Source organism: Notothenia coriiceps, unplaced genomic scaffold (assembly GCF_000735185.1).
Source record: "Notothenia coriiceps isolate Sejong01 unplaced genomic scaffold, NC01 NC01_scaffold00012620, whole genome shotgun sequence".
Classification (NCBI taxonomy): domain Eukaryota; kingdom Metazoa; phylum Chordata; class Actinopteri; order Perciformes; family Nototheniidae; genus Notothenia; species Notothenia coriiceps.
Genome location: NW_011345321.1, coordinates 582,251 through 609,762, shown reverse-complemented (window position 1 = coordinate 609,762; position 27,512 = coordinate 582,251). Strand labels below are relative to the sequence as shown.

The 27,512-nt window shown below is 40.5% G+C and overlaps 2 protein-coding genes across 2 annotated transcripts in view; one reads left to right on the top strand and one right to left on the bottom strand.

Moving 5' to 3' along the window:
- uggt2 (UDP-glucose glycoprotein glucosyltransferase 2) overlaps window positions 1-21,630 on the top strand; it is a 38,420-nt gene extending 16,790 nt beyond the window's left edge. Inside the window, exons 24-30 of the mRNA XM_010773578.1 lie at window positions 1,387-1,389; window positions 7,081-7,083; window positions 11,240-11,384; window positions 19,084-19,298; window positions 19,384-19,500; window positions 20,808-20,973; window positions 21,117-21,630. Of these exons, the coding sequence (XP_010771880.1) occupies window positions 1,387-1,389; window positions 7,081-7,083; window positions 11,240-11,384; window positions 19,084-19,298; window positions 19,384-19,500; window positions 20,808-20,973; window positions 21,117-21,139 (672 nt within the window). The 3' untranslated portion in view covers window positions 21,140-21,630. The remainder of the gene's footprint in view (window positions 1-1,386; window positions 1,390-7,080; window positions 7,084-11,239; window positions 11,385-19,083; window positions 19,299-19,383; window positions 19,501-20,807; window positions 20,974-21,116) is intronic.
- A 1,527-nt stretch (window positions 21,631-23,157) lies between these two features.
- dnajc3a (DnaJ (Hsp40) homolog, subfamily C, member 3a) overlaps window positions 23,158-27,512 on the bottom strand; it is a 10,876-nt gene continuing 6,521 nt past the window's right edge. Inside the window, exons 10-12 of the mRNA XM_010773577.1 lie at window positions 25,111-25,307; window positions 24,624-24,772; window positions 23,158-23,697 (exon numbers count right to left, since the gene is read on the bottom strand). Coding sequence (XP_010771879.1) covers window positions 23,549-23,697; window positions 24,624-24,772; window positions 25,111-25,307 — 495 coding nt within the window. The 3' untranslated portion in view covers window positions 23,158-23,548. The remainder of the gene's footprint in view (window positions 23,698-24,623; window positions 24,773-25,110; window positions 25,308-27,512) is intronic.

Below are 27,512 nucleotides of genomic sequence, written 5' to 3'. Positions count from 1 at the left end.
TTCTACTTTTACTCAAGTACAAGATCTGAGTACTTCTACTTTTACTCAAGTACAAGATCTGAGTACTTCTTCCACCTCTGTCTCAAACTCTTCCATATCACCCTGAGTAAGTTTGCAACTATGTGTTTTACTCCACTTTGTTGTAAATCAAACTGCAGCAGCTTGACCACAAAGCGTGAACGTTGTGATCAGCTGATTTTGTGCAGTTCTCCAGTGTGTATGGGGCACAGAATGTGCACAGGGGGAGTCTCCCACTGCAGCCAGTTGGCGGAGTTTTGGCACAATTCTGTTGTTCATACCGACGTTAACCCTGTCCGTGCACACAGTGACCAACTCTGTTGTCCGGTGATCTAAGCCTCTGCCTCCTGTAAAGCTTCACAGGTCCGTCGGATATGTCCTGCGCGGCTCGGCCAGCACCCATTCAGTCAGTCACAGAAAGTCCGAAGATCTTTTGCAGGGAGCGAAACGGCAACGTAGCTAATGTCTTTGTTTATTCTTGACATGTCTCGTAGTTTACTCCATTGACTGTTGACAAGAAACGCGTGTAGACGAAATATGTGTTTTGTTTAGATGTTTTGAGGTACGCAAAGGCGCGTAGTGACACAAGTGACGTTACGCAATTCAGATTTTTGCCGCGCATGCGTACCTGCGTACCAGTTATGTGCACCCCTGTTTTTAGATATGGATTTTAATTACTTTCAAGGTACATTCTTTCAAATTCAAGAACTGTGACACAATGACCACTTTTACAACCCTGAGAGTCTTTAGGATGAGAATGATGAGGCTTTACAGAACTAAACGTTTCCATTCAACTTCAACTTGTATTCTTTCCCCCTCAAATTCCCAAACTTTTAAGGATTCCCTGGGTTACTTGTAGTTTTAGTCCTGCCAGCTGATTTCACCACCTCCTCTTTACCTGGGCTCACTGATGCAGATCATTAAACCCTCGCTGCATCTGTCCCCCCCCCACAGAGCTAAGCAGCACGCTGGCATCCAATCAAATGACAGCTCTGCACTCTGCTCAGCCACTGGCTGCCATCACACTGACAAAGGGAGAACTCGGTGCCACACTAATCTGAACTTTTTATTTTCAGAGCCACAAGAACTGCAACTATAATTGGTGAGGTCCAATCACCATGGAAACTGGATGAACACAGTACTGTAGCGCAGCCACCATTTCTTTTTTGGAACATTAAAATGGTGTATATATTTTTTGACTGCAAAAAAAGCAATCTGGAAGAAAACAATGCTCTTTTGACAAATCAAAGTGAGCGAACTTCTGGCAGATTGGTTCAATTATATTGCGTGGGTAGGATGAGATGCAACACTACACTGTGGGAAACGTTAAGCTTTCTCTTGGGTTTACAGTTTCTGAGATCCAAATAGATCGTAGGAAGGAGGAAAGACAAAACAACAGCAGTATTTCCAGCCTCGAAGTACAAGAATACACAAGTCATGTTCCAGTTCCTCCTCTTTTATATCTGGAACTTAGAAGGAACAACAAAAACATGTTATTGCCAAATGATGAATAATTCCACTAGACTCTTTACTGGATGAATGTATTTCCATCATTGTGAGAGATATATTATATGTTTAGTTTTTTTTTTAAGACTTCCTTGAAACCTTTCATTCTGCTTTTCATAGCATAGACACATTTGATAACAGTCCTCAAATAAATACTGAGTGAATAGCCTCCAAGGACATCAATTCCAATAAATGGAGACAACTATTTATTTCTAAACTTGGGGAAATATCAGAAAGAGGAATATAGTGTTGATGTTGATAGTATATAATAGAACATTAGGTAGCATATCAGAAGTCAAGCAGTTGGTGCTGCTATGCTCTCCCTTCACAGTTTTTTAAAGAACTACCTGATGTGGTATTTCCTGTGTCCTAGATGTGAGGCCCAGTAGCCGGTTTTCCAGAAGCGATAACCTTCCATCTCTCTGCGACTGTCACAGAACGGAGTGTAGCCATAAGGAGCTCCCTGCAGGTCGAAATCCCTCAGCTCCTTCAGATCAGCCCGAACTATCTGCGAGAGAAAGAGCGAGAACATTGGTGAGTCCGGAGAGGAGGGACGACCCTCAGCGGCGTTCTCATCCAATCTTCACACCGGCGCTGGAACTGATATCTCGACCTGTCTTTCACTTTCAACCACACACTCACACCTAGCTCCTTCCTGTGACACTTTCATTTGAGGCCTACCTGATCGGCGTCCACAAAGATGATCTTGTCCACAGCCAGCGGGAACAGGACATCCAGGAAGAGGATTTTGTATCCCCAGATAATGCGCTGCTTCTCAGTCTGCTGGTGGAGCCAACGGGGCCACTTGTACTGCACCAGTTCGTACTGGAAGCCAAGAGCCTCGGCCATTTCAGAGATGGTTTCCTAAAAACACCCCAAAAAACACACCAGAGGGTAAATAAATCCAATATGAGGGCACATTTCTCATTAACTAAACACCTAAGAAAAGTGCTAAAATTATATTAATACTTGTTGATAGGCTAACAAACATCTATAAGGAGGACTTAGAAAGAAATGACAAAAATATTACACAATTCAGCCCAGTAGTACAAATATAATGCTGGTTATTTTGTGAGTTCCAGACATTATGTTACAAGCATAAAAAGGCCATAAGACTGAGAGGCTATTACAAAAAGGGAACAACCCTCGGATAATTCCTTTTCTTATTCGAAATAAAGCTCTGAAGGACCTGTTATTCTCTAGGCGGGAAAAACAGAATGAAAGGGGAAGTACCTTGAAAGACGGTGAGAGGTAATTCTTGAGGAACCAGAACTTAACAGGAGTTTTTGTGTGTCGAAGGACGGACAGCATCATTATTCTGAAATGGTGAAGGAAGATTGAAGGATCAGCTCGAGGATCAGGGCTAAAAGGAATGCAGCATGAAGGGCCTGGGAAGGAAGCGTGTGAGTGTTTGTGAACTCAAGGTGACCCACCTCAAAAAGCGCTCGTACAGATGTCCTGAGGCCACAGAAAATATGTTGAGAACGTCCTCCTTCTGCTTTTCGCCCTCATCCTTCTTGGAGCCGCCACCTGTGATGCTGTGAAAGAGAGGACGGAACGTGAGCCACTGGTATCGTATTCACGGTGAAAGTTAATCAGGACTAAGCCAGCGCACACACCATGCTTTTTTAGAAAACCAGGAGCAATCATTATAATAACACCCAGAAAAAAAGCATTTCCAGACAAACCATGCAATACTTTGAAGCAGTGGCGTTTCATTTGAATGAATCGATGGTAAGGAAAGCCATGATTTTCATATCAATGTAGATTTCTGCAGGATCTAGATCATTTAGATAATTATGTGATATAACCGAGACACTGGGAGTAGCTGTGACATGTTAACTTTTAGCCCACCATACGAAGAGCATTATCTAAAATGATTTCTATCCAATCGATAAAACAGTAAGTCAAAGTTACGCTGTTACATTTGAAACGGGAGCACTAAGCGCGTCATGGATTTTAAGCTTTTGGTAACATTATAAACATAAATGTATAATAAACACTTTAGGCTTCAGCTTGAGGATACAGCTGCAGAGTGCGCTCTTCACATTGTACAGCTTTGTAAAAAAAAAGGAAAACATAATCTAATAAAAAATGATTGTGAAAAAAGAGGCAGCACTACTTCCGCTGTCTGCCTTGCTTATTGTTTCTTTGGCCTGAGCTGCTTCTCTGAATGCATTGCATGATGGGAGTCACACAACGTCAAATGCATTGATTGAAAAATAAATGTAACGTTAGGTCAAGCTGAACGTGCCGTAATGACGGCAGGGAGCTCGGCCGCCGCAGAGAGTGATTTGAACTCCGAGCGATCGGTGGAAAGAGAGAGAGTAGTGGTAGTAGGTCTAGGAAAGGGACCTACACAAGAAGGCATGTCTCTTTTGTTGTGATTTAGTGTTTTTCTGCCTCGCTGGTTCTCTTTTTTTAACAAACCGGCGAGTTAATATTTGGTATATATTCATTAGGTTGGACCCATTGCAAAAAGAATGTTTATATAAGAAGAGACAAAGGAAAGTGTTTAAGCCGGTGGTTGCATCATTTCTCCAAAACATTTCAGCTACACATCACGGCGCCATTAATAATGCAAAGCTTGAGGCACCATTTATGTCGGAGGTAACTCTGGTAAGCCTGATAACCTGGTGGGACCCGACGGGGTTCATTTATTATAGGACAGAGAGGTTTAAATTATAATTTTCTCATGTAACTGAATGAACTATTTCCAAAGGATGTTACCGTTTCTAACCCTGTTCATTTGCACTGCATGAACTAGTGATGCAGTTATTTTAAACAGGTTGTTGGAATTCATTAATTTAGTAAACATGCCAATTGGCAGACATAAAGAAAACACTTTAAAAGGGAAGTGTATTATGGCTGCTTTTACTAATGAACGGGATGAAAACAGAACACAACATGGGTGTACTGTGCATAGTGCATTTTTGATATGGTCCAAGTGCAAATCACATTTGAAGCAAATGATATGACATGTGGTCCACTGTGGAGCAGCTCCTCCCACGTTGGAGTACCCCAGGACACGAAAATACCAAAGCAGCAAGAAAGGGAAAATAAATCACTGCGTCTGAGAGGAAGGAAATAGCCCAAAGGGACACTTATTAATCCTGCCTGCTAGAAGATAGTGAAACTGAAGTAAATAGCTAGGTGTTAGCGAAAGGTTAACCAACAATTAGAAAATCAAGGTTTAAAAAAGTTAATTGAATACAGTGTGGAGATACCAGCACAAACCCTATATTTCAGAAGGACACTCTCCACACCCTAACTCTATAGAAGAGCAGTGTCTCATGATGCCGGGCACATTTAGCGGACAGAAATCAGGCATTGTGCTGGAGGGTGGATGTGTCTGCAGTCAAACTGTGTGTCCTTGTCGGTAACAGACTGCTGATGAGGGGAGGAGAGTCTCTCCCACACTCAATCACAAACACAGGCTGGGCCCGAGGCTCCAGGATGACACCAGTGAGAAGGGGGGGGGAGGTGTGAAGGGAGCATACCGCTACTCGTCCTCTAAAAGCAACTCTCACATGCAAATACTGAGTAAGAAACTGTCTGGTTAGCAAGTAACATCCAAACAACACAAACACACAATGGCCCATGATGCTGCACGTTGCTCAGAGTGTTTATCTCCCATTTCAAACCAAAGCTCTCTCTGGTTGAGTTGGCTTTCAGGGAGTCACCACACATCAGTAGGGTCTGGGGATACCGGCTGCCTGCCATGACTAAGCCAGCCATTATAAAGGCCCCCCCCCACAACCCCGCAGATAAGCAGCTTTAGAGAGTCAGGTGAGAGCCCGTTTGGCTGACTGTCCAGATAATCTGGACCTCTGGAAGTATCCACAAAGCTCTGAGTAAATCCTGAGCGATGGACACTAACACTACCAGGACACAATTCTACTAGTTTTCCTACAACTCTGGATGATCTCCACACAGATATAATTACTCTGCTTAATCTACAAAGACACAGACAAGATGTTTGCCATAAGCACACACAAACAAACTGATAGAAGATGTATTGTACCTTTTGTTTTCTATTACTCTTCAAAGTATTAACTGTTGCTGTTTGCCGGGGTGTGAGACCCTCATGGAAAAGTCTCAAAACCAACCCACAACCAAAGCAAGAAGAGACCCCCAACACTCATGGGGGACAGCTCTGTTCCTTCATTTTCCTTTTCCAGCCGGACACAAAGAAGAAAAAGGTTTGAAAGCATGTCGAAATGGAAATAAATCTATTTTCACTCAGCCTCATTATTACTCTACACAGATAAAGCTCTCCTTAGAGATGAGATCATTTGTAAAAACTCACTCACTCAAATTTCGATCCACATCACTAATTCTTCAGATGTGTTCGATCAATACATGGCCTTCAGTCTCGCCAAACAAAGCAAATCCATCAAAGCATTCTGAGGTTACAAATGAAGTGATGGGTAAAAAGACTTCTTTGCTTTTAAACTACCAACACTTTCTAAGATAACTCGTCGAGGTGTACATAATGTTTGCTGAAATCTTCAGACCCTTTTACTGCTGTTATTCTGACGCTATTATTAAGTTGCGCAGTCATTTTTAAATGTTTTTAAATATATTTATGCAAAAGCATTCTGTTCTATCGATGACAAAACACTGATTTCATTGTGTGGGTCATCTGTAAAACAAACATAATTGTGTTGGATGGTTTCCAGTGTGTTTTTTGCTCATCTTTTATCCAATGACTGCTTTATTTAGTCATCATTTCCAAACCTTCACTGGATGTTAAGTAGGACTGATGAGGACTTTATTGTTATATTCTCCAGAGCAATGTGTAGAAATGTGGTTAAGTTTAATATGATTCACTGGCACTAAAGAAGATGCTATGCCTCCTGGAACAAGCTAATTCAACCTATTACTTAACCTTTTAATGTTAAAAGTATTATCATTACTCAAATTCAGCCATACCATGGGAAATGGTCTTAAGATTACATTCAATTATAAATCTATTCATCCATCTCACTACTTCCAGCTCTTTTCCCCTTGGTCATGACAGAGTGTAAAGTGTAGCCCAAATGAGGTCCTGGAGCTCCTAAAAGCAAATGCTAAGGCCAGGAGGGATCTGTAATCCCTTCACTTTGTTCGGTTTCCGCCCGGGGTTGCCCTCCCAGATGGACAAGCCCAGAATACCTTTACAGAAAGCTTCCCGATCAGACAGCAGAACCAAGAATGCTCTTAATGTATTGCTGAGATCACAGCTCTATTTGCAATAACGCAGGGACCAAAGGCTAGTATCGCCCAACCATGCTCGATGTTCCCAGATAACCTGGATAAACATGGTCAAAGACCTTCCAATACCCTTAAATAACAATAAGAATCACTGTACTACCAATACCTCTACAGCAGTGTATCTCAAACTTTTTCATACCAAGGACCACTTAACCAAAAAAAAAACCCTCGCGGACCACCTAACTCCACAAATATCTAGAACAGATTACAAATCGCCTGAAAATGGTACAAACAAGTGGCAACATGTGTGATGAAGGTGTTGCGCTGGGCTATATCATGCAATCGAAAGTGAAACTTAAGCTCGCTCCATTGCGGAGATATTCCTGCGAGAGTGCGGAAAACGTAAACACATTTATTTATTTCAAATATGACATTTTACCAATATACTCACGGACCACCAGTGGTCCGCGGACCACACTTCGAGAAGCACTGCTGTACAGCAGCGGTTCCCAACCTGTGGGCCGTGGCCCCCTAGTGGTCCGCGAAGGCATTGCAAGTGGGTCGCCAAATCATTTGCAAAACCTTATGATTTGTGTGGAAAAAAATTATAAGTTTTTTTTTTTATTTGAACCTCTTTTCCTTTCTTTTTCTTGATCCTCCTTAGCAACGGCCATTACAGTGGTCTGTACTACTGGATTAACGTGCCACATGTTCTGAATTGACCAATCAGAACTTTACTTAGCCTCCGTATTTTTGATGGTTGAATGTGGGCCGCAAACATTTTTGTTGTGTGTTCCTGAGTTGAAAAACGTTGGGAACCGCTGCTCTACAGTATGACGGTAAACATACACGGCTAGTCCGCAGTCACATGATCAGAATGTCCCTTCATTGTTTACACTACACAACTGGCTGTCTTTGTATAGAAAGAACTAAAGTCCATGTGGTTTTCACACAACATGAGCATCGTCTTTCACCAGGAGGAATCCCCGCTGACTTCACTAAAACACACAGGAGGCATGACAGTAAATAACTGGTTCAATGCTCATGCTTTGTAATGTTTCCACACATCTTTACTCTTAACCAATTACCCTGCGTGTGCAACATAACTTTGGTCTGTGTTTAAAGGCTACAGGCGTCCCCTCCTGCAGGTTTACCCTTATTTCAGGGACAGTGCACATTAATAGACGTTGCTGTAAATGTGGCCGTTTCAGCCAAGAGGCGATATTTCATCTGTCACAAGTCCTGCGCTCTCATTGGCTGGCGAACTGCTCATGACAGGGTCAGATATTTAGCCTGTCAGACTTCTAGGAAACGTCTGCTATCTTTGAGCAGTCCACACATACATTACATGTCATTAGTTAGACGCTTTTATCCAAAGCGACCTACATACATTCAGTACTGTGGACAATCCCCACAGGAGCAATTTGGGGTGAAGTGTCTTACCCAGGGACACAACGACATGCTGACTGCAGTGAGACTCGAACTTCGTACCCCCTGATTTAAAGTCCAGCACTCTATCCACTGAACCACAGCCGCCCTAGCAGATACGAACACCACTCTGTGACTGATGGCTTTTGTCCGTGAGCTCTAGAAACGTTTGTCAGGCAGAAAATCGAGGCTAAAGTGAGGTGTGGAAATAGTTTAAATGTTTCCGTCAGCAAACAATTACAGCTGATGTTTACTCAAGGAGTAAAGTTATATGTATATTTGTCATACTCTTAGACATGGACATAAAGCAGGATACACCATTTCATGTAGTGCTGTAGATATTCTGAAAATGACCACATTGATAAATGAATGAATGCCAAAGAGCACATGAAAATGAAACATCCTATTTAAACACAGCTTTACATTATAATTTCTCATAAAAACATTCTCTCTCATTACAAACAGTTACCAATAACTGCATGCTAATGAATATGAGGAAGCTTTAAGTGTTAAATGGTTTGCAACAACACTGCCTACCTTTTTTCAAAAGTGCTCCAAACACTTCACACAGCAGGCATTAAGTGAGGAGACAGGATCAAACAGTTAGGAAGTGTGCACACACACACATACCTACAGAAGCACATATTCTTTGCAAGACTAGATCTTACAGCATAATATTGCAGTCTGGATCGAGGGGAGGAATTAGATCTCCTGAAACCACAAGGTATATTTGACAAACAGAAGGAACATCAGCAGACCCACAAATCAATGAGCCCACAGTGGTTACTCCCAGTTGGCTGAGGGAGAGTTATTAAAGCAACCAAATGTAAGATGTGTGAGAATCGATTACACACCTTGCTATGGAGTCCCATATGCCTTTACTTTCACTGTTTTCACTCAAAAGATCTTCATTGATTTTCTCTGCCTTTTTCTGTACCTATAATGTGGAAGGAGACGCACAACAATCATTGCATCAGTGGTTTTATTATAAACTGCTTAAATTCATCCCCATATCCTCAATGTGTGACCAGCTAGAGCCTTTTACTGCACGCTTCATAATGCCCAGTGCTACTAGAAATCTAACGTACTCTATAAAGGTCTGGAAAAACACTCACTCGGACTTTGATGATCTTACTGTGGAAACTGTTCAGCACAACAAGGACATCACCAGCATCTGCAGGGGAATCCGTTCCATCGTGCCTGAAAAAGTGGACGAAGAGAGAAAAATCATCACACTCACTTAAGATTGGAAATCAAAGAATGAAGAAATCTAGATAACAGATAACAGATCTGCAGTTAGTGAGAATAACAGAGGGAAGGCCGCATCTTTATTCAAACTTAACAAACCAAATCTATCATCAAAAAATCTATCAGCAGTCAAAATAACATGAAATAATTTAAAATAATAGCAATTCCAGAAAATGATAAAATGTGTGTTTTTGGACACATTAAAGTGCGAAACTGTTTGATTTTGATACGGTTATACTACGGTAATGTTTATATAGTATATTTTATGATATACATATTCATTGTGATATAATAATGAACTCAGAAATCTTTTATCCCAAACTTTAAACTTGACAGTAGTAAAAAAGTGTACACTAAAAGTCTAGGGACAAAATACAATGACACAATATAGAGCAAAGTCATTATTACATATAAAGTGTCTGTATCAGCATCACCTTGTAGTTTATAAGTTAATAAAACAACTCAACCAATCCGTCTGACTTGATTCCATGTTTTCCAGTGACGGAGATTGGTTTGCATGTTTTACCCATAGCAACAGTGAAAGAAAAGTGTAGTGCATGAGCTCCTTTCTTTACGGAGACAACAGCAGATAATGGACATACAACTAACTGACAGTGAGAGCATGCACTGAGGGAAGATAATGGGACATCTGCCAGGGTCACACTCTGATCATATTCATTGTCCTCCATCATCATCATCATTTAGAATTACCTCACCAGTATGTTATCCATCACTACTTCCCAGCCACATACTGGCAGACTTAATGAGAAACTCTGTTCTGTATTGATTGTATAACACTTGCCTTTCACTGTAATTGTTTTAGGACAGATGTGTCCAGTGGAGAATGTGTTTTGGCAGGCAGGATCTGCATGGTGAAACACCAGAGAGCAAGCTTCAGGGAGAGATGAGCAAAAGGCTACGATGCACAGCGAGCCATTACGACTCCAGTGCTTACTAAAGGCAAAAAACTAACCTTATCACTATGATAAATGCCCCCTCCTCATTGGGCCCAAAGTGCTGCTTGTGTTTTGCCTCCTCTGCTGTCACTGATGCAACTCAGCCTTTAGGGCTTGTGTTAGAAAGCGCCAGAGATCAATCTGTATCCCTGCTCTGAGGAGAGGAGAGCGGGCCATCTCATTCGTCGCTGTCAGGGCAAGACGCAGTGGCAGCGCGGGGCGGAACAGGAAAACGCAGGCTCGGAGAACGGAGAGCACAGACACTCCCACTAGACTCTGATCGGCCACCTAACCAGAGCAGAGTGCCGCTAACCACAAGAATAATGACACTGCCAAGGTGAAAAATGACATCACCTCTTAGCTTCACCTGGAGGATTGGGGAATAAATCTTGGTTGTCTGATATGATTCCAGAGGAACCAAGGGCTGTATGTGTCCTAAATCTTGTGTGAGGACAGCCAGAGAGGACAATATGTGTGATTGTAGGGACACCTCGTGCAGGAAGCAGTACAGCTGAGTATGCAGACTGGATTCAGGGTTCTTGATTATCATGTAATGCAGAATTTATATTATGAGCTATTAGTTCCTTTAAAAAATTACAAATAATTTGGCTTGGGTCAAATTTGACTTTTTTCTCAATTAGAAGTCCAGAATTAAAAGAATACATGGATGTTTTTTTGTATTCTGTTCAAAAAGCATCAAAGCAACCAAAGCACAATATGTTTTTATTTGTCCGGGGAAATTAGACAGCGCCAACACGCTGTGTCTAGTATATGCAGCCTTTGACACCTACGCCGTCCAAACTGAAACACATTCTGCTGATATTTCGCTGTCTGGCATGGCAGGCGACCAGCTGAATCATCCCTCCACTTTGTCTTCTCTTTAATAGCATCCCTCTCCTCCTACCTGTCTCTCTCCGCTCTGTAGCGAGCAGAACTCCCTGCACTCATCAAAACCTTCAGCTGCTACACTGTCAGCAGCTCTCTATGTTACCATAGTGATGGGCTTCATAGCTACCGGCATGAAATGGAGAGGTAGCTGAAAACAACCTTCATGCTGTGCTACTTAAGAAGCAGCCTGAATTAGTATCATTACCTAATATATATTTTATGTTTAATATATAGTATATCAATGTCTGTAAGGAAGAGATAGGAATTGAAAGTGGTGTGAATACTCACGTGAGAACCTGATAAATATCCTCTGATCTCCCTTGACGTAATCTCAGGGTCCAGGCACCAGGACTGGCTTTCAGCTGGAAATATCCCTGTTGTAGTTAAAACAGCAGGGGCTCGAGTAATTATTGTAAGCATTAAACTCACACTTGTTTTCACAGTTTCTGTATCAAACTTAGTACGGTGATTAACTACGATGATAGCCCTTTCATAAACAATATCCAACACAGTGCAAAGAAACTGTCTTGGTAACTTTAGCTTTGAGTAGAGAAAGCTCCTGACCAGGTTAGCCATGACAATAGTGTCATACATGATGGGGTCTCGACTCGTGCCCAGGGTGAACTGCAGTCCGCGGGGGGGCTGGCCGGTCGACAGGTCAAAGCAGTGGCCCTCCAGCAAGAGGTGCTCCAGCTCGTACTCTGCTGTCACCATCCCGCTCACCTGGAGCCAAACAAGAAAGTACAGAAGAGAAAGAACAACAACAGGGGATGATTAATAGACTGCACCACGGCCCAAATTAAGAGGTGAGAGCGATTAGACTGCTGCTAACAATGACTGGGGAGCGGGATACCTCCTGCAGGAGGATGTTGTCCAAGTCGTAGGGACTGCGGACAGCCTGCACCATCCAGCTCTCCGGTGTTATCATATTGAGAGTGAGGAGGGGGGATTCTGGGAGATCCAGGAAGCGGGCAACTGGTCCTGGAGACACTGTGTCGTTGGCCAAGAAATTCACATCAGACTCCAAGACAAAGCGGTAAAAGCTGTGAAAACAGATAACCATTGGTTCAAATATAAGTGCTGGCCTTGCAGATTAACATAATATATAACAGTAGAGTGGAACATTGAAAGACATAAAATGATGGATATCCTCCAGGACTTTTTTCTGAGTCAACAATTCCATCCAACAAACACACAGTACACCTCAGAAACCATTACAATGATGACATATAGTGCAATCGTCTCTTTTCTAGGACAGGAGGGATAGGCTCTTTTGTGACAGCCGTGTATATACAATCCCCTAAAAGTTAGGAATCTAATGTTTTTACTGCCAGTGTGCCTGCTTGGCCAATAACAGGAATATGTGCGGGTGGTCTGTGTACCAGAAATGTTCTTTTCCTTCGTTATTACTCAAGAGTTGTCACCGAGGCTAGTTCCGAGCTAATATTAATGCTAATTGCTTTTCTCCAGTATGCCCTCTGACACAGAGAAGTCATAATCAGTGTAAACACCGTAGCTGATGATAAACATAACCAATGCTAATTATATTTATTTTGAATGCCTTCTTATTTTTCAAAGCTAAGGCACAACATTTCCTATTCGCAGAAAGATTATCTAAAAGTGATGTATTAGTCACGGCAGCCATGTTTCTGTGGACCGGGGCAGAGTCCAGGCTGCGAGCACCGCACAGGAGAGTGGTGAGGGGGGTGTTGCAGGTAATAAGGAGAAACCTCGCACACCAGGGGAAACACACAATCTTCATTGGACTGGTTCCAATTTGAAAGCTGATCAATTCCACCAAAAGTCGAAAAGAGATCAGCCCTGTGGTCTGCTGCGGTCGTAACACTATGAGAAGTATACCAGTGAATACAATAAACCCAATCACATCAAGCAGGGAATTCATTTACAGATATCATTATTTTATGACCAGTATCTCTATGACAACATAAAAAGACTGAAAGGATGCGCATTATCCTATTTACTTATGTCATGTAAAAAGGTGATCAGATCCCTAAGTGGTAGTGTTTTAGGATTCTTGATCAATAGTAATGACTTGTGAATGTGAGGACAGTACTTTAGAAAGCAGAACAATTATGTTAGGAATAACATTCAAAGTTGAACTTGTGTACCATGGCAATTTTCACTGAAGACAGGAAGTGTGATGAGTCAGGAGTGTTTTAGCAGAAGACATACAAACCATAAATTGGCCTTCCAATGTGAGGGTTAACCTCCCGGAAATGTTCTGTCATTTGGTATTAATTAAATGAATTAAAGAAAATGCTCTTACAGGACACCTTATTGATGAATTTAACTTAAATAACTGTTCTAACTATCATTACTAATGACAGTCCATTATGGAACAAATTAAAGAAGAAAACACCTAAATAACATAGTGACTAACATTCACTCAGTGGTGTAAATGTTAATGAACTCATTCAAACCTTTAATCGTGTTGTTTCTACTGCATGTCTTGAGCACGTAACAATGCAAGCTGTAAGCAATTTGCCCAGGGATGCAAAGGGAGGCCCAAAGCAATAAGGTGGTGTTATTAAGCAGATTGCATCTGTGCTGCAGTATAATCTTACAAAGGGAAGGAGTGAGGCACAGATGCAGCGGACAGAGGATACACAAACAAGCCAAACAGGAAAATGTAATTACTGTTGGAGCAAGAGCTTACCTCTTGAGGGGCATCTCGGACAACTTGGCCCTGCAATTCATAAACACCTGCAGTCTCACATTGACCACTTGACTGAGCACCTGCAGGAGTGACAGAACAAGAGACCCAGTTATAGGAAACAGGATGAGAGCCAAGTCCAGCAGAGTGGTGTCAGACACACAATGCCTTTAGCTGAACAAAGAGACTGAAGGCATATTTTAGGTTCACTGACCATTACTCGTACTAAACTGAAATGTAAAGGGTTCTTTAATGTCATGGCACATGTATTCTTACATCACATATTTCACGATACAACGGTGGCCTCGAGCCCATTGACCCACCTTCCTTAAAACTAGCGTTAATGCTGATATGCCGTCATCTTAATTTCTCCTGCATACTGCAGTACACTTTTGTGAAGTGTGCGCAGTAAACAACAGCTACTGAATGTGGCGGTCTGACTGCCTGTAAAAGCATGGTGAGTCATGTTTTCATATTCAACCAAGTCATTTTCTTCACCACAGCGAGCTTCTTGCAAGATGCAGCAGACAAGGGGATGCAGTGAAACTAAGCCTACTACGAAAACAGTTTCCAAGTCATCTTAAATAAGTAAGGATACTTCTTTTAGATAAGTTTAGCAGACTCACTAAATGCTTTTGAGTTGTTGAAAGCTTAACTATCTCTGAGCAGAGACAATGTGTTTAAGAGTAAACATGTGGTCATAGCACCAGGTACGGATAGAATGAAATAACAATGGTCTAAATCTATTCTTTTGAACCTTGCAAAGCTTTGTGTTTCTGACCCTTCCTTTCAGTGAAAGTGATTTTAAAGGGTCCCTGCTGGATAAGGAATCGGAAGGGAAGAAAAATGATCCTCTTTTCAGCTTACAATCAGTAGCGGGGACATCTTCTGTGCCTCCCTAGTGAGGGGGTCAACAATAGCCACAACATCATAGAAGACCTCGTGTTCACGCGGGGAGAGATGGAGCACACTGAGGAGGAGAACAGCACACCAAAGCGGATTCAGCAACACAAGGTTAAACAACCCTTATTCAGCACAACTGCAAATCAAAAGATTTGCCTTTCTGCACTGCTTGAAATGTTGGCATAGCAATTTTCAAATCTATTGTAACAAAAGAAGAGTAAACCCTTCGCTGTGAGACTGCAGAGCCAATAGGACAGTAAACAGAGTTTCCTACCTGTGACTGTCTTTGATGAATTGGACATCCCTCCTGACTTCTCCTTTGGGGGCTGCAGTAAGGAGGGCATCGACTTTCATGACTAAGTCGCTGGCGCTAAGGGAAAAAAGGTGTAACAGGGACAGTCCATCATTTATTCATGCTAGGTTTTAGAAGAGTTGTCAAACAAAGCTCACATAATCTGATGCCAAGCTGTTAACAAGGTAGCCTCATACATATATTCAGGCTTCTGTACCTCGACACTGAGAAGCTGATATTGAGTTTATTACAGAACACTTGATACATTTGAAGAGTTACATATGAGAGTTTTGGTGTGGTACAGAGAGAACAAATATCAAAAACGTGTCAAGTCACATTATAATTGCCATTTTCGTTGAATAATGCAAGGGCTCAAATGTTGATCGGTGACAGATAAAGACAGATGCAGTAGCCTTCATGCAAAAAGATATACAAATACAAACATACTGCTTTGGCTTCAGCCCCATCACTTTCACTTTGTCTTTGACTTTCTCTGCAGAACCACTCAGAGTAATCTTCTGCAGCAACTGGAAATCCTCCACAGTGAATTCTTCCTGCTCTCCAAATGGACCGAGGATCTAAATGAAGACAATGAGGCAGTCAGAACACGACTTTTACAATTCCTATCCCAGCATGTATTATTAAACAGTTGCCAAGGGGAGTTTACATTTAATGTGATTGTAACAGTGTTTTATCCACTTAAAGTCATGCTATTCAGTGATGGTGCCTTTGTGTCCCTCCTTTCTATTTTGGGAGGCTTGCCACTGCAGCAGAGGAATGTGAAATGATATTAATTGTTACAGCCATGGCAGAGGCTGGCCTCTTCATCCGTGGCTGTCAGCCTCACTGCTGCTGAGGCATCAGTCATCAGCTCTGTACACACACACAGTCAGCACATACAGACACTCAGAGACACACACACACACACACACACACGCACACACAGACACACACACACACACACACACACACACACACACACACAGTGCAGTGATCCCTTTAAACCACGCAGATATTTCTCATTTGTCTCAGTGTGTTACACAGACTAGTGTGTAATTTATGACGTGCTGCACTAGAGACTACTTTAATAAAACAAGAGAAGAAGAAGATGACAGGAAGTTAAACGACTGAAAGATTAATGTTGTAGGAAACTATTAACTGTAGCGCCATAACACACTGATATAAGCCAATGCAGTGGCTTTGATTAACAGGTTTTCAAGTGATTTTCTTCAGAGTAATAACGTTAGAAAATCCACAAAAAAGCAACTTAGATTTCATTCGTTCTGTCATTTCTAAATAAAAATGACCAAAAATGATGGTTTTAGATTTAAAATACAAGGATTTGCTTACTTGTCGTAAATGTTCTCACTAAAAATCATGTTTTTTTTTACACGTTCTTCATTTCTTTGGGACGAATGATTATTTTTATCATCAATTAATCTTCTAAGTATCCTCTCAGGTAATCACTTGGTGTACACAATTGTTAAAACTGAGGTATTTCCCCTTAATAAAGTAATTTAAACGATGAACTGCTGTTAATATTTCTCTGTTGATCGACTTATAGATGAATCCGTTGCTTATTTTAGAAAGAGGTTAATAATTAAGGGAACTTCTCATTAGTTTCAGCCCTGCAGTAGAGCCAGTAAATCTTTAACTATCAATCTATTACTTTCTTTAAAACAACACGTTCTGGAGACAAGGAAAGGGAGATTATTTCCAGGGTATTCTGTTCATGGCTGAGCTCAGCACTCCCTCTGTCTGACTTACACTGGAGGGGATATCCGGACAAGTATGAGATCAACCACTAGATAACAAATAGCTAATTACTGTATAGCAAAACATGTAGATAATTGTAACACCAAAAGGAGCTATTTTCTATCCTAGAGGGTCCATTTGTCTTATTCCCACCTACAGGGAGAGGTAAGGGTCAAACACACACCCACAAACTCAAGAAAATTAGACATTTTGGGGCATTTTTTAGCTTCCATGTTGCTCCTATAGAGACAGCTGCAATGCATTATGGGAGGTGGTGTTTACAAGCGGACAGGTTTACTGAAGCGATGACGTTTTTTAAGACGTTGGTGAAATCACAGATGAAGGATGTGAGTTTGTGTTTACTCCACACACTCACAGTGTTAATGCTCTGTATGTAAACTGTAGGAAGTATCGTGAGGGGGAACCGTACTAACACGGTGGACATGATTCACATTGTGTACAATAAAGACAAGAGTGCATTTTTGACACCCAGAAATGCCATCGTGCTAGATGTGGGTTACACACTCCGCTAGCTGCTAGCCACGTTAGCATGACTGAAGCAAAGAGACACAACAGCAAGCCCACCCACTCTGTTATTATCAAGCTGTTGTTATTATGCAGGTAAGGCATTCAAATGTGACTAAGCTTCAAAATGTGCATTGTAAGTAGATTGAAGACATGTTTTGTAGCTGGCACGAGAAACAGGTGAACATATAATGCTCTTACTACAACTACACACACTTTGAACCGGTTTTTACACCAAACATATTACACTGTGACTAGGGTCTATACTCGATAGCGTAAATTAGGCTTGTTTGCCCTTTGTAAAACTGCCCGTTTCCCCTTAAATAAAGCACATAATTACTTATAATTTAAGGGATAAAACAATGCAACTTTTACAATAGTCTGATGGCTTTCAGTTGAGACTTCTTTAGACTTTTACAGGGTAATTGTGTCCCTTGCACCATTCGCTTGGATTAGTTCCTTTTGCAATATTTTAATTTCTTCAATTTTTTTTTTTTTTGGAGAAGCCTGGGACTTTAGATTTTCTTTGCTCAGACAGATAAAAGCAGAATAGAAAGCACGTTGCATGTACATTTCCTTTAAATACTAAATGTTAAACACTTAAAACTATGGTAAAACATAATGTAATGGTGTTAAATACATAATATGAACATGTCAACTAGAGGAGCCTTTCTAAGCAGGATCTCAATCAATATTTGCAATAATAAGAAGCTACTCGCCAATTGTGTTTTGTGACCCTTGAGGATATCAGTCCCTGCATTTCCGCACAAATTATCACCAATATAGTTGTACTTCTCTAAACTGAACTGCTTCCCCTTCTCACGTTTCAAAAGCCGTCAACATATCTCAAACTAAGTATTTAAATGACATCCAAAAATGACATATTTTCCCTGTAGATTTTTCAGAGGGGTCCTCTTTAAAAAGCAGGCATCATCACCTGCTGTGAGAACATTCGAAAAACAAGAGTGAAGATATGAGGAGGGGGGGCTGGGGGCAGATGACGGACACCTCTAAATTGTGCAATGACAGATTTCCTCTTTTTTTTTTAGGGATTTAGCCGAGCTTTACACAGCTGGCAGGCTCCGAGGTTTCACACACGGCGGGAAGTCCTGCCTGAACAAGCCTCAAACCCCCCTTTNTGAAGTCATATCTGATTTCAGATGTGGGAAGTTACGAAGTACACTTCTTCAAGTCAAGTAAAGTACAAATATCTCAAAATGGCACTTAAGTAGAGTACTTGAAGAAGTGTACTTCGTAACTTCCCACATCTGAAATCAGATATGACTTCAAGTCATGTGATCGTTTCTTAGTATTTGATCCTTCAACTTGGCCTCAGGAAATGCAAGGACTTCACAGTTTTGGCAACAAGTTTTGGAGAAAGCAAATCAGAGGCTTGAAAAGAGACAGGGAAGTGCATCTTCATCATCTTCATCCTCTCACATTCAAAAAGTGTAAATAGAGGACAGTGAAGGAGACACTGAGGAGGACCACACTTCGTGTGGGGTGAGTACCAAACGCTGTCTCCTGGTACTCATCTGAGTAACTCACTAAAAAAGTTATGTGCACCCCTGTCTATAAAGGTGTGGGAGCCCTGATCTAATAAGTGAAACAACAAGGTTTACTACGTTGGTTTATTAATATGAAACATTAGGGTCAATTATCCAAATGTGTCTAGGGTATTTATCTTTATTAAGTCATTATTTGTTTTATGAAGTCATTCCTACGGGCCCTCCCTTCAGGAAATGGTTTCCTCACACCTGCTTTTTATGTCTCTCCCTCCTATATTCCAACCAGCGCGCTGTACGTAGTAGATTTGAAGAAGTTCCGGAAGATTGCCGCTGGGGACAGATTACGAGGCCAGTACCAGGCCCTGAGCCAGGACCCCAACAGCCTGTCCAACCTGGACCAGGTACGCCGCTCTGAGGGACATCATAGCATTCTAAACACGCTGTTGAGATTCCACATTTGTGATATATGTTTGAATGTTTGTTTAGGACCTTCCTAACAACATGATCCACCAAGTGGCCATCAAGTCTCTCCCTCAGGAGTGGCTGTGGTGTGAGACGTGGTGCGATGAAACCTCCAAAGTCTCCGCTAAGACCATCGACCTGGTGAGTTCCACACATAGACTGTATATATAAAGGTTCCACAGCCTTGACTTCCATTATCAATCACATCTTTTTATTAGCAACCCCGCACTTTAAATGTTCTTTTAGTCTTTATTATTTACCTACCTTTATATTGTTTTATTTATTTTATAGGTCTTAAAGGATTTTATCTTATTTTATTAATCTAACATGCTTCAAAAGCAATATTTATTTTTACGTTGGTATATTTGAATTCTTAATCGTTTAACCTTTAGTAGAATTATGGCATTTCTATTACCATTATCTTTCTATTTGTATTTCTGTTGTACCTATATGTTCACTTTGTTTTATGGGGTTTTATATTTTATATTGTTGCATGGACTCAGTTGTCTTGTGTCTGCCAGAGAGAAACCATTATTTATTTTATTTGTATTATCATACATTTCTTCTTCTTTGTGTATTGTACCTTTTGTCTTGAATTCCTTGTTTATTGTGAACTTGTGATGCGTCATTTTATAAAGCACTTTGAGCTAGGGCTGCTCAATTAATCGTATTTTAATCGCAATTACGATTTTGGCTTTCAACGATTATGAAAACAACATAATGGAAATAAAACGATTGTTTATTTTATTTTTTATTGGTTTTTCAGTTGAATTATACTTAAAGTTCAGGATAATCAACTGTAAAGATCTTCAAATTTTTTTTCAATAAATTGATGTTTTCAAAGTAAATGGATAATCGTTTTTAATAATCGTGATATCAATTATTGACCCAAATAATCGAGATGATGATTTTTGCCACAATAAGCTGCATGTGTTGTATGAAAAGTGCTATATAAATAAAGTTTAATTATTAATATCAACAACCTTTTTTAGATGGTAAAATCCCTTTTTCCTTCTTTTTTTAAATATGTATTGTGTCTTGAAACATGCTGATAATCAACAAAGGGCTCATCCCACTTTCTAGTCATGTTTGCAGGGTTTTCCTGATAATGGTGAACTGTATTTGCTGCAGCACTAAAAGACTGGATTCCCCTCTACAGTGTAATGTCCATGATGCACTTGGCATTTAGGAAACTATTTAGGAGCAATCCTGTAGTCTCCTAAACTCCTTTAGAGAATGACTGGACGGGCTCCAGTGGATTGGAATGGGAAGCATTGTCTCATCGTGGTAATTCAGACACAAGACATGGGCTAATGTCCTTTTAACAGAATTGGAAATCAAATTAGGTTCCAATGCTCGCCACGGACAGTGCTGGGAACGACACAACGACTGGTTAGGAGGAAGTGGCCCGCGTGCTATGAGTGATTGGCTTTGTCTCTCTGCTGCAGTGCAATAACCCGAGGACCAAGGAGCCCAAGCTAACGGCCGCAGCTAGGATCGTGCCTGAGTGGGTAGAATATGACAACGAGATAAAACAGCTACTGAGGCGGGTTCAGGGACAGGAGGACACACCAGCGCCAAAACACACTCCCACTGCCTCACAACATGAAAAAGGTTTGAAATCAAACATCATGTATTCCAAGTTTTACAAGAAAGAAAAGTCTGATGATCTATTCTACTCATGTATGATTAACCTTTCTGTCTCTCTCTCTCCACTGTGCTCATTTTCATTATTCTTCTCCTACCTTCACCCCTAGACAACCAGCGTGATGAACTTTAGTGCCTGCCAGCCCCGTCCTGGAGAGGGTGGGGGGGGGACACAGAACCTTTTTGCACGCAGCCCACCTGTGAAGCTTGACAGACAATTCCATCTAAACATAGCCATGGAGCGTTGCATCCCCAGCAGGATGTGATATTTTCAGATGCCATATCTGCTACTACAGTCTTACAAAATGAACACATATTGTAAGTGTTAACTGCTGACTGGGAACTTACGGGGTGCTTTCATCACTCTAATAAGTTCTTTGTTAGGGTTTGGTTGCCATGGTAAATCAAGTTAACTATGAAGGAACTTGACAAGAAATTCCATAAGTGAAACATTATTTGTGATCCTGCCCCACCCTTCCATCACTTTGGATGAATACCTGGCATGTACTGTTATCAATTATGTAATCATGCTGTCAAACAGATAAATAAATCAACAAACCACAATATCCTCATAGCGGGGGTAATGATGGGAGGTCAGTCAAAGCACTCTCTCAGGCGTGTGTTTGAAAATCAAAACAATATTGCACTGATAATGTATGCAAGAATCGAACGGAGAGGGCACATTTCTAAGACCCTTTTTGTTCTGTTTTTCTATCATGGAAAACTGTTTCACAAAGTTTCTGCATTTGCGTATCAATTTGCCAAAACCAAAGTGGTGATAGACATAAAGCCAGTCTGTTTTTAAATGTCCTTTCTTACTGTTAAAGTGTTACATTAGTACTTGGGACTGTTCTTTATTAGTGGGTATCATTCTTATTCTTGGTCAAGTCTTTTGTTTACCTCAAATCTTTTTCAGTTTAGCCTTCCCTTGCAAGATTCCTTATACAGGTTATTGAGTTAATACTTATTGATCATCTATAGTAAGTAGAATATCATTGGTCCACTCTCCTGTCCAGTTGCTCCTTTATTATAAATCATATCAGAAATCTGAAACAAAAGTCCAATGTCTGAATATTACTATGCACGTTCAGCATCACTCATTGATCAGTATGAACAGTCCTGCTAACTTGTATTTATATTGGCTGAGGCTTTATTAGGTTAAACAAAAATTAAATATCTTATGTTGAAATTCAAATGTATTTTTAGGCTTTTTGTTTTATTTCAAGGTGGCTTGGAAACTATTCTCAAGCCCTTCAGCAGTCACACATCTGGAGCCTGTTCAGTTTCACACATTGTTCATTTAAATTCTTGGATGGACGTCTTATTACCTTTGTTTTATTTGCCCTAAATGTGTTTTGAATGTTTGTTGGAAGGGTACTCCCTTTTGCTTCTTCAATTTCAAATAGAGGTTCCAATTCAACTATAATTAAAGCTGGGAGTGCCATGTTTTGTAAAATTACAAATTCAACCCCTTTGCCCAACAGCAGTTACAGTTGGTTAAACCCCGCCCCTGATTAGCGATTATCCAATGGCAGGACCTCATTGCCAAGGTGTGGATCAAAGGGTCCTCATTTGCACACTAAAGGTCATGGTCTATTGGTAGGATCTATGATTTTAACTTATTACAGTATGTTTACATCTTAGCTACATTTGGGTTGTAGAAGTTTTTTAGAAGTTACTTTCAAATATTAGAATTCCACAATGAACCAGTGTTTTTGTCTCAGGAATAAAATGGGTGATGCTGCTCAGTCAAAGCCAACTGTCATTTTTCCTTGTCTTAAAGCCAATTAAACATTTTCACTGTGCTGTGTCAAATATAATTGTTTATATTTGTTTGGTAAAAATAAATCTTTGCTACAAAACCATCATTACTGAATCCTTTGTTTAATCTGTGGTCAGAGGATCGTGCTCTGTACGGGCTACAAGCGATGAATTTCCTAACAATGTAATTTAGTTTCTTGCCATAAACCATTACATCATGTGAAAATACATTTATGTGGAAAAGAAGCCGTAAAGATGGCTGTAATTTGGAAAAGGTTAAATCTGATGAAGTACTATTTCTCAAACTGTGGCTTCGCTCCATGAATGCAGTAAAGTACCTCTCTGACCTTTCCATACAGCAATACTCTTACCCGTATATTCAACTCAAGGTACATAAATATTTCTTTATTTACAGTTCAGAAAAACTCCATTCATATAAAAAATAGCAGTGTACCTATTTACAAAGTGCACCTTCTGAATGGATGTGTATCTTAGTGAACGTGGAGAAGATGTGTCAGAATTAACTACTTGACATAAAAACTGCTTCACACATGGCAGATATTTGTTAGCATAGCAACAGACCTTCCCGAAACGGAATTCAAAGTTGTATCATTCAACAACAAAAATGCATTATTTAATTAAGGTCACTAAATTAAAGTCACAATTTGCTCCACATTTTTTGAGAGACTTATGGCATTCCTTATGTCACTGATCTGATCTCCCTTCTTAGATGGGAAGGGAAATAGGAGAAACGCTCCAGCTGTGCTGGATATGAGCTCCCTCAGTTGTGGTTGAATTTAAAGTTGAAGGATCCAGAGCCAAATGGATTGAAACCCTGATAGCCTTGATGGAAGTGCTGATGGTGAGGATGACCCTGCTGGCTCTCTGGATCCATGGGGTCCTCCCCGTGGTCAAACTTGGCTCTCATCTCTAGAAAAAACACAACATATCAGAACACACAATTCCACAAAATAAAAAACATTCATTTTGAATAAGAAATCAATCCTTCTAGGAGTTAGTATTAAAATAAATGTGGCTAATTCATTACATTACTAGACGCTTTATCCAAAGCGACTAACATACATTCAGGAGCAATTTGGGGTGAAGTGTCTTGCCCAGGGACACAACGACATGCTGACTGCAGTGGGACTCGAACTTGCTATCCCCTGATTCAAAGTCCAGCACTCAATCCACTGAGCCACAGCATGAAATTCCATGCAACCCCCCCCCTACGCTCATCAGAAAATGTCGTATAGCACGGTATAAGGCTACTAAGCGCCAAAGCACGCTCCAAAAGTCTTGTCCAAATTTTAGTTGGAGACGTCTTTTCAGAGACAGAGCGTCTTTGGTGTGAAGGATAGAAATGAATTAGGGAGGACACATAAAACACAACATATAGGCCTTTATAATTACTATGGATACCTGGCCGGATTTCAGTTGAGTTAAATTCAGGAATTAAGCTCACATTACTAATGCCCCATGTGGATTACTGCGATGTGCGATTGCTAATTCTAACTACAAAGAGACATGAGTGTGAACTGTAGTGTTAAAATGCAACCTGTGAATAAAACCAACTACAAATATGACGTTGTATTTTAGTGAAATTAGGAAATGAATAGTGGTAACATTTCCACACTAGGACTGCCTATACTATACTCTTACCTCTTTCTGCAAGATGTTTGAATAAAACTATTTACTGAAAAAATGGATGCCCAGTAAAATAATAAAGGGTCTCAAGCTGCTTGAACAGAACAGAAAGTAGCAAGCTGTTCACCGCAGCCCCTCGGAGGCCTGGCATTTACCGGAGACTGACAGCAGAACTTTCCACCGACTCTGTAGAACACACAACTTCTTACCTGGGTTAGTGAGAACCTCTTTGGCCTGAGCGATGTCGATAAACTTCTTCTCAGCCTTCTTCTTTTCTTCTGGTTTCTGGAAGTTGTCAGGATGCCACTGTTGTGCCAGTTTCCTGTAGGCTTTGGTGATCTCCTTTTTCTGTGCATTTCTGTGACAATGAGAGGAGGGGGGGGGACATTTACTATCAAAACAAGCTGGACCTAATAAGGCTGGACATAGAGTTGGGGTTAGAAGGCTTTCTTAAAATGTAATACAAGTTAAATTGTCAATTGTACATTTTTTTGCAGAGCAACGGTTGTTATACAGTCCCAAAAGAAAAACAAATACATTTCTGAAGCAGCCTTGCAAAGCAACCCATTTGTCCAAAAAAAAAAACGAATAAGAAAAACCCCAATTATTCTCATATTGATACTTCCCGAAAATAATTCCCTGTCTGGAAAACACCTATTTAAAAAGAAATCCAATAACCAAAACTGCAGTGCCCACCTCTTCACTCCCAGGATCTTGTAGTAATCCCTCTTGTGGGACTGTTTGAGAAGTCGCTGAGCTTTCTCCAGGCCTTCTTTGATCTGCCGGTCGTTCTCGCTGTGTTTTGAAGCAGTCTCATAATCCTGAATAGCTGGAAAATAAAAAGGGAGGACATAATAAGTATTGCTTTCTCCTCCAAAGCAGCTAATGGGAAGTTAAGTACAGTATTACAGTACAGTAGAATGAAACACAGGACCTTTAGACCTCATTGTAGCAAGCATCCATGCTGCTAAAGTGTCTATGAGCAATGCTCAGGGTCATGTTGTGTCTGAGCCTTCAATTAGATGATAAACCAATCAGAATTCTCACAAGAATGTACATGGATCAGCTAACAATAAGTGAATTATATTTCAATCTGTGCCTTCATTTCCTCAATTTAGCTGTTGTGACGCAAGTCTATATCTACTTCCTTTTACAAATGATTTTGAATGCTGGCACTGCATTTATGACTTTATGACTAACAGTAACATTAAAACACTTTGCAGAATCACCAATAGATGATCTCATCACAGGAGACTTGTGTTTGTGTTAGCATCCCAAGAGAAGGCTAATAGTCTACAGCCATGCTATTAGCTTTGTGAGGCAGTACAGCATACGAGCACAATGCTATGCTGATGTTTGCGGCAAGGTAATCATTATTTATAACTATATCAAAAAACATGTTAATATTTAGCAGGTATGATTCTGATTTTCTCTTGGTTCAGCATACTGATTTTAGTATGTCTAATGATTACCATTCTGTCTAAACTAGTGTTTAAGCATGCTAACGTGCTGATGCTAAGCGAGTGTAATGCATGATTACATCGCTAACGGTTTATCCTGTTAACCAACCTTTGCTAATTAGCACTAAACAAAAATCAGAATGTCATCAAATTTAAATGATATCATAAAAAGGTTAGAGAAAATATATTACAGAATGTTGTCAAATTAATCTTAAAGGTCCCCTATTATACTGTTTTTCATCAATATATTATAAGTCTCAGAATTATACAAACATGTCTCTGAAGTGTTTGGCTCCAAATACCAAACGGATCATTGCAGCATCCCATAATCCCCTCTGTTTCAGCCCTGTTTCAAAAGTGCTGATTCTCTGTCTCTTACTTTGAAAATAAGGAGCTACTCCCCACGCCCCTCTGAGAGATATTTGGTTACAAAGAACACAATGGTGCTCTTGGAGGAGATTCAGGTGATAAGGGGGGGGGTTACCTTGGTTGGTGATAATGGTAACACAAGCCAAACAATCGTTATGACATCATAAAGTGGCCAAAATCTGATCAGCTCATTTTCAGACAGGTTTTTATATAAATGGATCAGGACAAAAAGTGAGCGAATCATTTTTCCTGAAACTTTCAGAATCTCTTTACACTGAGGGGACACATGTTTATGTATAAAATACATGAAAATGTGTATTTAGCATAATAAGTGACCTTTAAGACAAATAACTGCACAAGTTTTGCATTGAAGGAGGGTCTTTAAATCCACTGTTGAGGTTTTCTGAGACTGTTGTGATAAAGATGTGATTATCTATAGTAAAGGAAGATATGTACAATCAGCTGTAACTGTCAAGAAAAACATGTACAGTATTAGCCCTGGTTGAAACATATTTTTAATTTTAATAAAAGTGTTGCTAGAATCATTGGTATTATAGACTTTTTCCTCTCCACCTAATGAAGCGATACGACCAACGTAGCATTTTCGACCATTATTTGTGTCCTTCGTAAGGCCACCCCTGGAAATCCCTCTTGCTATTAAAGAAACCACTTTCTTCATCCCCACCTTCAGATCATGTTGCTGCGGCTCCAGGCTGTTTGTGTGCGCACGTGTGTGTGCTTTGAGGCTTGTTTACCCTGTGAGGCGTACTGAGGTGAATTTAACACCCATGGGTTCTGACACTTTAAAAGCCCACATGAGGTCTAGGATTCCACCTGCTGATGCGTTCATGCCATGTAACGACAACATACACAGTGTGTTATTTCTCTCTGGGGATAACCGGCCGGGAGTGATGGGGATAGAAATGGACGGTGTATTGGACATTTGTGTATGTTTTCTTTTTAAATACGATATGTTAGGCAGTAGCTGTGTCCGCTCATGTAAAATGAAGCTAAATTCACATTTATTATAAATTATGGAACGCTCTGCCCGCACACCTACGGTCCGCTGACTCTGAAGACTCTTTTAAAATGTCAAATTCCTGTTTGGGCAGGCGTTCGGGTAACTTGTGTGCTTTTATTCTATTGTATTCTATGTTCTTATTGTGTATTGTGTTTTTTTTCACAATGTATTTTTTTTTTTAACACTTCTTCATTCGTGTGATATTTTAATGCTTTGTCAAGCAGTTTTTGATTATGTCTGTGAAAAGC